The 10,367-nt window shown below is 36.4% G+C and overlaps 1 protein-coding gene across 2 annotated transcripts; it reads right to left on the reverse strand.

Annotated features, from left to right (window-relative positions):
- Nucleotides 381-8,023, reverse strand: LOC109334543. Of its 2 annotated transcripts, XM_019570370.1 has the most exons (7): nt 6,319-8,023; nt 5,401-5,541; nt 3,504-5,256; nt 2,901-3,199; nt 1,683-2,539; nt 1,089-1,582; nt 381-1,031 (listed from the first exon to the last, which is right to left on the reverse strand). In XM_019570370.1, exons 1-7 carry the CDS (start codon nt 7,639-7,641, stop codon nt 478-480), a joined length of 5,421 nt encoding a protein of 1,806 aa, XP_019425915.1. In that variant the 5' UTR covers nt 7,642-8,023; the 3' UTR covers nt 381-477. The 2 variants fall into 2 exon arrangements, with proteins under 2 accessions (XP_019425915.1, XP_019425914.1); XM_019570369.1 differs by having other exon boundaries at nt 381-1,582.

The raw sequence follows: 10,367 nt of genomic DNA on the forward strand, positions 1-10,367 counted from the left end.
AATACAATCTGCATAAAAACTCAAGATGTTTATTCAAAATGATAGACAACATGAGAAAACTCAAAAGTGTTTTTTTAGTTTCCAATGATATCCTTGTACTGTAGACAATCTTATCCGAGCTGAAAACATCATAGGTATGTGAGACTAACTCTCTCAGCGAGAGTTTTTTCATCCATAGGACTCAAATATGAGACCTTACTTAAGAAGAATTGAGAATGTAAGACTTGAACCAATACATGTTGGTAAACTCCAAAGTGTTTGACAACTAAAGTTGTTTTCTACAATTGTTATTAAGTATAAACAAAAAAAAACAGAGAATCTAAATGACTAAATGTTTTTTTTGCTGATGTAACACTTTAAGAAACTTCATGAATTTCATAGCCAAAATTATATTTCAGTGTCAGAAAATTTTATATACAACTGCCGCACCAGCATCCAAAAATTGCAAAGCAATCCAAGCTATGAAGACACCATAGCTTAATGAAAAGGTTGCTTCATCATTTCTATCAACTCCCTTACAGAACAAAGGCACAAGTTCTCAAATTTACAGTGAAGTGGGACATCTTTGTCTGGGTCCATGTGCATTAGTACACCATCTTTGAAAATAAATTTCAAATCAAGCTTCAATGATTCATTCAGTGCCTCATCTTTGCCTCCAGTTGCATCTTGCATTGTTGAATGAGAAACACATTCAGCTGGCACAACATCTTTCCCTTGGTTTAAGGGATTGCATGTTCTTCCATGCTCTTCATGTCTTGAGGTTTTGTTAGATGAATCACTGAAATCTTCAGCTAGATAACATTTTCGGAGTGCCGAAATAAGATCCACGGATAATGATGCAACTGAATCATGAACATCTTCCACTGTCCAATGGCTGTTATTCAGCCGATACTCACGAAGAAGTAATTTCTGTGTCAAATGATAGAGATTGGAGATACATCGAGGGCAACATTGATAGAAGCAAATAACCCCAGATTCCGCATGATAACTGCCCTCACTTGAAGCGACGTTAATATCGATAACATTGTCAGCTTTGCCGTGATCACTGCCCTCACTTGAAGCGACGTTAATATCGATAGCATTGTCACATTTGCCGTGATCACTGCCATCACTTAATTTCACACCAGTCTCTACCGAGGACGAGCTGAGAGGCTTATTAGAGATTGTGTTGGAGTTACCTAACTCAACACCCTCTTGTTCACAGACAGCTACTGATTCAGATAGTCCAAATGGTAACCTACTCTCTTGATTTATGGATGGATCAACAGGTTGGTTGGAAGAAGCAGTGTTGTTAATATGCTTATCTGATAAATCATGGTTCTGTAGAGATCCTTCAGAAGTTGCATTTTGAGCAATTGGATCAAGATTATCTGAATTATCATTTTTGCCATTCAAGGCAATAGAGCCAGTCGTTTCAGCCACAATTCCCTTATGACCTTTCAAATCATCACCATTCTTAGGAACAACCAAATGACAGTCCTCAGGTTCAGTTTGGTGATCTTCACATCTGAGATGACTATCTAATGATCCAACAGTTGCTGGCGTAACCTTTTGCGCAAGCTCGGGGGAATCATGCTCCAGACTAAAACAGAAGAAATTACTATTAGAGATCAAGTCCGGACGAAACATATAGAAATTAAACAAGCATGCATCATAATTCATAACAAAAAAAGTAATAATACCTCAGCAATGCATAAGCCCAGTTGTTGACCAAATCTTCCAAATAAGCCACTTGTGACAAAATACGAAGATATTGATGTCTGTCTTTCCCTGCTTGAATTTTTGCATTGATATGTTCGATTAAGATCTCAAGAACCTTCCTTACATTACAAGAAACTTCCCTCACTGATTTATAAACGCCTCTATATGCAGATAAACCAACAGCAATCAAACCTCTGACTATACCGGATCTTTCTTTGTTTTTGATGCCACCAGAGCTACAAGAAACAACCACCTCGTCTTGTGAATTGTTAGGACGAATTATACAGGAATTGAAAGGCCAGCCCCTCCAAGGTCCATTCACATCAGCACAAGGACCTTCTTTGAAATTTGATGTGACCCAACAAAGTTCAGCAAAATGTGGGTATAGAAGAATTTGATAGCCAAATGTGGATATTGCCGACAAAAGGGTTGATTTTCCCTTCAACGACCTACTGTTAGATGTTGGTGTAACTTTTGTAAGGGACTCGGGAAGTTGGATTTGACTCTGTTTTTCATTAGTTGAGACATTATCTTTTCTCTTACATACCTTGTCTTTACAAATTTCAATTGAATCATAGGCTCCATAGCCCTTTAGAACACCTATATGAGCATGAGATCTCTTATGAATCAGTTGAACCTGCTGCTCAACTAAATTTCTCAATACCTCTGCTGCAGATACATTGATGACCATGTCATGATCAAAATTCCCATCAACCTGCAGAGAGAATCGAGGAACTGTCTGCTCCAAAGGAATTGATCGGTCGCCATTACATTGATAAGTCTGAAAGAAATCCTTGATTTTACTTGGAAATTCTGCATACGGAACTTCTGAACTAGCCTGATATAAATGAAAAACAAAATATAAAGATCCACAACTGACTAAATATCAGAAACATCAACTTAGTAGGTAATTCATCACAGCACTCATAATTGAGAAAACCTAAAATGATAAAATTTTGACCAAGGAGCAACGATATTGCCCAGCAATATTAATGTCTAAACAATTGTATTACAATATTAATAGTAAAAGAGCACTCCACATGAATAACTCATGGTATAAACATATACTCCTATGGGTTAAGAAATTACCAAGTGTATAAAATATTAAATCAACATTTAACTAAAAACAAGGAGCAAAACTCTAGGACCCAATTGTATAAAGGCATTTGTTTCTTACAGGCCAGATAAAGCATTCATACCAGAATCATCAAGGATGTGGATACACCAATAGACTCCACCTGCTGAATAAATGACATCCAGGCACGTGATGCCTTTATGTTGGCTTGGCCATTGGTCACATTTTCTGAGTTTTTCTTAGTATTTAACTTGATTTCCTTCTCATCTTGGCTTGATGTGAAACAAGATTTTTCATTCCCGGGTAATAGACGAGTCGTTGAGCAGGAATCAGTCTTTTCATCAATTTGGAAATGTTTCTCCACAGCCCACAGATCAATTCTTGGCATGAATACTATGCATGATCGCAAACTGGCACATTTCACTGCCACACAGAAACATAACTGTGAGAATCAAGTAGAGTTGCTTCAATTATAATAGAGTTGAGCATAAACATTTTCATATGCGACAACAAATTCAATTCAACTCTCACACGGCCTTAGTCAATTGCTATGGTAAAATTGCACTTTCTTTAAAAATCTTCAAAAGCCATAAGTTTGACAACACCAAACAAATTATTGATGGCTTATAAGATCTCCAGAATTATTAATTTGCATACTTAACCAACAGTGCTTCCAGAAAGAGAATGACACATTATAAAGCTGAAAAAAAAGGAAAAAGAAACATACTTAATATTTGTGCAATCCCTTGCACTACATCTCCATGTCCTTCTTGTGAAATAGTTGCCATATCAATCTTCTGTATTTCAAGATTCTCATTAAAGCAGTGAAGAAGGCAGGAAGCAAGATGTCTCTGGCCAGATCGTGTATTTCCAGAAATCAGTATCCGAAATCCTGATTGGTTAGTCAATCCAAATGACATGTTTGGCAATAGACATTTACGCATATTAACATTGTTCTTCATGGAGGGTTCAACCTTCACCACACCATCATCAGTATCATCCACAGCATCATGAAAATCAGTAAAGCAATCGGTCACAGATAAAATGCCAGAACAAGCAAGCTTCATCTTTGCCTCCGAAGCAATATGGGTTTCTTGAAGAAAATCATCAACGTACAACCACCAGTGATGACTAGGCATTTTCTTTTTGTCAAGAGCAGAAAAAATTACAGCCTTAATCATTGTTACAGCTTTAGATATAGGAGGTGGCAACCATAGACGTTCATTAAGATAAAGAGATACAAGAAGTGTGCACAGTGGCCGCAATAGACAAGGAATGAGGTGGATGGGAAGAGGGGAGCATACTACATCATTAGCAGCATTTCCGGCTTCTCTCCGGGAGCACGGTAGTGGGGAACGTAGAAAAGCCTCTAGCCAATCTCTCTCCTCCACTGCAAAGGATGGAAGAGGAAGGTGTTTGGAACCAGCATGTTTTTCTTCAGCTACAGACAGCACTTCTTGCAAAGGGAAATTCCTTTTCAAAGCATTGATGGCTGCTTGAGTACAGAGAGCCTGGAGATCTGCACCAGCATAGCCAAGAGTTTTTCTTGCAATCCACTCATGCAATGAACCATTAATTGGTTTTGGCCACTTCTGGGTGTGAACTGAGAGAATGGAAGCTCTGTCCTCGACTGATGGCAATGGAAAATAAATTTCCCTATCAAACCTTCCAGGCCGCCTAAGTGCTGGGTCAACAGCATCAGGACGGTTTGTTGCCCCTATGACTACCACTGATCCCCTAGATTTCAAACCATCCATAAGAGCAAGCAATGTTGACACAACAGAACTATGTGTCTGATCTTGATGCCTAGTACGGCAGGGTGCAAGTCCATCAATTTCATCAAAGAATATTATAGAAGGTTGACATTTCTCAGCAACCTGAAATAACAGTCTTAGTTGGCGCTCAGAATCTCCCACATATTTCCCCAAGCAATCTGCACCTTTACGGGCAAAATAAGCAATCCGTTTATTGCCACGAGCACATGCACCTATCAATGCTCGAACCACTAAGGTTTTCCCTGTTCCAGGATACCCATGCAGAAGAACACCTCTTGGGGGTGTAAGCCCTAAATTATCAAAGAGCTCGGGATATAGTAGAGGCAAAATAACAACTTCTTTCATACAGCGGATGACATCTTTAAGCCCAGCAACAGATTCCCATCCCTGAAATGATTTTTCAGAGGTCGAGTCTGAATCTCCAATGTAAACAGGGGCTATTCTCAATAAATCACGATGAAGCCTCTTGCTCTCTCGTTTCAAAAATTCTTCATCCTCACCACAATTTTCCAACCATCTTTCTTCTTCGCCAATATCCTTTCTCAAAGCATCATTTGAACGCTTTTTCATCTCCCACTTCATTTTCTTAGCCCTCATGTGAGCTAGATATTTATTACCACGGGGTTGGAAGAGATGCCGATGGTCTGTGCAGGCTATAAGAAATTTATGATGATCAAAGATGCACCCATTTGCTCTTGCACAAGACTGCAAAAACACAGATAGAATGTTAGTTCTGATTAAGGTTGCTATAAAAGAACGCTTTAGTTGTTCACTTGTTTGTAAATACATAATAAAGGAAGTTCGCAATATTTATCAATGTTAATCTTTGAGAAAGAAAAAGTAGACAACCAAGTGATAAGTCTTTGGACAACGGTCGACGCGACAACCAGTGGTTGCTCCTCGCCTCCCACAACTGCTACACTTCAATGCTCTTCCTCTGCAAAGTGCAGCTCTCACATTTTTTAAGCAACCCAAGCCAGCAAAATAAACCTGCAAGAGTTTGTCATAATGAATATTTACTTTAACATAAAATTTGACTAAGCTACCAATACGTTTGAGTTATGTGCAGAACCAAAACACTTTAGCTGATAAATTTTGAAAAAGAAATGTAAGAAAAGCATTTTCTCATGTGTTGCCAATATGTGCTGATTACCAACTACAGTCGATATTAATTATACAAGTATACTACATCTATATTCTATACAAAAATTTAATATTTTCAACATAAAATAAGAGAGTATATATTCCATTTGGGACAAGTGACAAAATTAAAACGATGCACAAAGGATTAAAGAAATGGAGTCTTATTTTTTTTTAAAGAAATAAGGGAGCTTGAAAGTGTAAAGCGTGTGAGTTTACATTGCTTAAAGTGTTTATTTACACCCCTTGCCAAGTATTGTAATTTGTAAGCAAACACTTGCCTTGTATCCCTAATGCAAGTTACATTCTCAGAGAAAATGAAAACTATTTATGCCATAACTAGGAGGGCTAAAGATGTTATTTGTGATCATTACAAGTGTTAGATCATTAACAATTACGGCAATAAGACTCTTATTACTAAACAGACATAGAGCATCCTTAGGTCTTAAAATGCCTACTATGATCAGTAATCTACCATATTATTAATATTATTATCATTTTTTATAAAAAGTAGCAATTTAGTGTGATTATACTCATAAGTCTTAGTCTAAGAATAACGTCAACCTAACATATGCAGAGGTTCATGATGCAAACCAAGATTCATAAAATACTGAATTAAAATCACACCTCTGGACTCCATACAGCACAGAGCAGATGCACCCAGATTCTAGCAATACCATCGCGATCATTAATAGGACCCAAGAGACGCCCAAGCCAGCCAGGTTCATCACCGAAACCATCCCAGACATCATAATTAGGCTCCTCTGAAGCGGAAGACCCGCTATATGCTTCATTCTCACTCTCGCCATTATCATGAACTAGCCTTTTTGGAGGCTTACCATCAGTCCCTCCGCCACACAAACCACACCGTCTACCCTCTTTGATACGTCGGAGACCAGGCTCGTCATTCGAAGCATGTTTCAACTCACCCATCCTTGTAACATTTGCACCTTTCAAGTCATTTCTATCAATGCCAACCTCCTTATCAACAGATCCTTCAATTTCTACATTCTTTGGCACAACTTCAGCTACATCACTAGCATTTTGCCCTTCCTTCACACTCTCCAACAGATCATCCGGTATATCGACACATTCCACCAGAGATGGTTCATTACCTCCACCACACTCCTCTGTTTGAAAAATGTTAGATTCATTTCTCTCCTTATTCTCTAACAAGGGAGGGGCATCTCCATCCAAAATGTCTTTCATTCCAGACAACTCGTTTTCTGGAATTGAAGCACTCTCCTCATCATTATCTTTATCCAATACAAGCTCCACTTCTTGACTCTTACTCTCATCTACACTGCCACGAGACTCAATCTCTATGACATTGATCCTCTCCAGTCTCTTTGACTTAACTATCTCCCTTATGGAACCTTCCGATTCCTCTTTGTTATCTACATCCAAATCCTCTTTGTCATCTACCTCTGCAACCTTCAGCTCATCATCATCCACACTTCCAACCACATCCTCAAAAAGCTTCCTTTTCCCACGGCGCGATTCCCTCTCTACCTCAAAACCTACATTCCTAACCCTAGATTCCCTCTTCTCCTTCACATCGACACCTGCATTCCTAACCCTCGATCTCAATCTTGAATTCCAAGTCCCCGGACTCTCTGCCCCAACGTTAGAACTCCCATTTTCCCTCTCTAAGGTCTTGACGCTCTCAACGCCCCTCTGCATTCCACTCTCCCCTAACCTCTGCCGTTTCCTCGGTGGAGGAGGAGAAGCATCTAGCAAAACAGGGGCACGCCGAACGCGGGAACTGCGGCGAACTCCTACATCATGATTCAAAGCATCATCATCGTTATCATTATCATCATCCTCATTGAACTCACCATTGTTCCGATTGTACTCCTCCTCGTATATTGCATCCAACCTTTTGTGCTTCTTCCGAAGCCGCAACGATCGACCAGTGTTGCTCTCCTCCAACGACGAACCGGATCGCATGACAACAAAGCCAAACGATCAAACAATTAGAAAAAACACAAAACAAAAGACCGGAACTTTTTTAGCTCTATCAAAAACTATCAAATGGGCATTCGATTATCGTGTTCTTCATCCAATTGGGTGTCCGAATATGCTCCGATTCATAGAAAAACTGCCACACTCACCATAGTCGGAGCTAAACTCAATAAACCAATGTCATGATTTTTTTAGGGAAAACGAAACCCTAGAAATTGAATTGAACACCCATTTACCCCGATAGTGATGATTCAATTGGAGAAGGCTAATCTAGGTTTATAGAAATTGGGATTCTTCGCTGCTTTCTTTGTTTTCTTCTCTGAAAATTTTATCTGTTGTTGTTACTCATAGAAAGACTAGGGCGTTTGGGAGTGAAATATTAAGGGTTTTTGCTTTCATATTTTTATTATCATCACACGCGTGAGTTTGTAGCGTGGTATACACGTGATGGTTGGGTTGGTGAGGATTTAAATTTTAGAAAAACTAAACCCGTGTGATTTATCAAAGTGTGATTCACGCGCTGTAAGAAGAAAGTGTAATGGGTATCTTAATGGGATATTTTTGACATTTTTTTTGTTTTATTTTCTTCCAACACAAATTGTTGCCCGCCAAATATGCAAACTTTGCATCACAAATTGGCACCAAATGTAAAGAAAATGAGAGGGTAATTGGTTTACACTTGAAAATGGAAACGGCTCCTTCAAAATTTAAATATATGTGTATCTATTAATTAGGGAAATTTATTAGGAAAAAATACACCCCACTAACCGCCACCCTTATAGAGATATAAAGGATTCCTTCAACCCTAACAGTCAACTTCAAAAAATCGATCATTTCACATTTGGTAAGTTGCTTCATATCTCGTGACATGTAGTAGTATTGATTCATGCAATTTCATGTATAATTTATAGGAAATTATACTAACTTGCATAAATTTGGATTAAATTATTCCTATCGTCTTTTTATTTTATAAATTATACTAATTTCATTATGAAATATAATATAATTACATTTATTTTTTCTTAAAGATGTTATTGAAATTACATCAATATTCTCGAAAAATAGATAATCATTACATGAAATAAAAGGGTACAAAATGTTAGAAAATAAGTATTACATTGCTTTCATCATTTTCTTATGCATGATTTAAATATAGTAGTGCTCACATTGCAATTGATGAGATCTAACATTAACATAATAGAAAATTAAGTGAGATATTTGTTAATGTATCAACTCCAACTCAATTTTACTATCATTTGATTATATATTACCATATTATTACAATAGTTACCAATAAGTACTGGTTTAATTGTATAAAGTTTCATTAGATTAACAGAAAGAGCAAAAAGTCAAAAATTCGATTCCTGCTAGTAATACTTATTTGAATGATACCAAAAAAATATCATTAAAATAGTTTAATATATCATCTAATCTCTAACTCCATATTCTATTTGGAACTCACTCTTTACATAAAAACTAATGTGCAAAGCAAGCAACATTAGCTATAAGATCAAACCATCATAGAAACTTCATTGTTGTATGCAATTTTTAAGCTATAATAACCACTTCAATGACCAGTTTGGTATGTCTAGTATATTATAATTTACCTGAAAATAATCCTAAAACCCAAAAAAACATTAAGTATTGAAAAATTTCTTCTACTATAATAATTTATTTAGTCATTTTGCAAATCCATAGCTTACCACCTTATGTAATATCTTTTGGCAACCTAAAATGAAAGATTGCTTTAAAAAAATTACTTTTTGACAATCACATTCCCTAACAGTGTCTCATTCCATGTTCCAAGCCAATTACTTGTTGACACATGAATAAAATAAAAAAATTGAAATTGAAATGTAATAAAATATAACACTCTGATTGACTTGAAACAGTGAGTGAGACTCTCTTTAGAACACATGATCTATCTCCTCAAAACATTGGAATGTGAAAATTACCAATGGTCATTCAATGACCTACTTGATATGAGCGTTGATATAGTTGCTTTGATCTGAAAAAATTAGCGAAAGAGAAACATGAGTAAAATGCATAATGCTCGCTAGGGTTATTCAAGAGAGAAAATAATAAACGTCTAAGCTTGATAATGAATCAATTTTCTAACGTAATTGAGTAAGTTTTTGTATGGCTTGTGACGAGTTTGAGCCTGATATGATATAAGACAAATTATCCCATTATCTATTTAGGTGGACTTTATATGCATAAGTCATTATATTCACACTCCTCATTAACAACTTACTTTTTTCAACAATAAAAATTAGTTATAAATGTTTTTATCCTTATAAATGTTAGTTGATTTTAAATTTATGTGTACATTTTATTTTTTTAGTCCTAACTTTCTTTTACGTTTTAGCTTTGTTTCTTGATATTAAGTTGACTTTTTAAACTTACTCTTCATCTTATCTATTAATTATATGGAAATCCAATGGTTTAGATCTAATTACTAAATCAAATCATTACATTTTCCTAAAATTGATGGTTAAAATGTGGAATAAGTTTAAAAAAATTACTCTTGAAGTAAGTGAATCTCTCATATTAAGTTTGGATGGAAAATGTTGATATAATCTTCGTCACATCAAGGACACATGGCTAACTTTAATATTAATCATTCATCTATATTTGTATAACATTGATTTACCATTTTCATAATTTTACTTGAGAATTGTTTATTCTCAAGTATATATATATATATATAT

Source organism: Lupinus angustifolius, chromosome LG19, assembly GCF_001865875.1.
Source record: "Lupinus angustifolius cultivar Tanjil chromosome LG19, LupAngTanjil_v1.0, whole genome shotgun sequence".
Classification (NCBI taxonomy): Eukaryota; Viridiplantae; Streptophyta; class Magnoliopsida; order Fabales; family Fabaceae; genus Lupinus; species Lupinus angustifolius.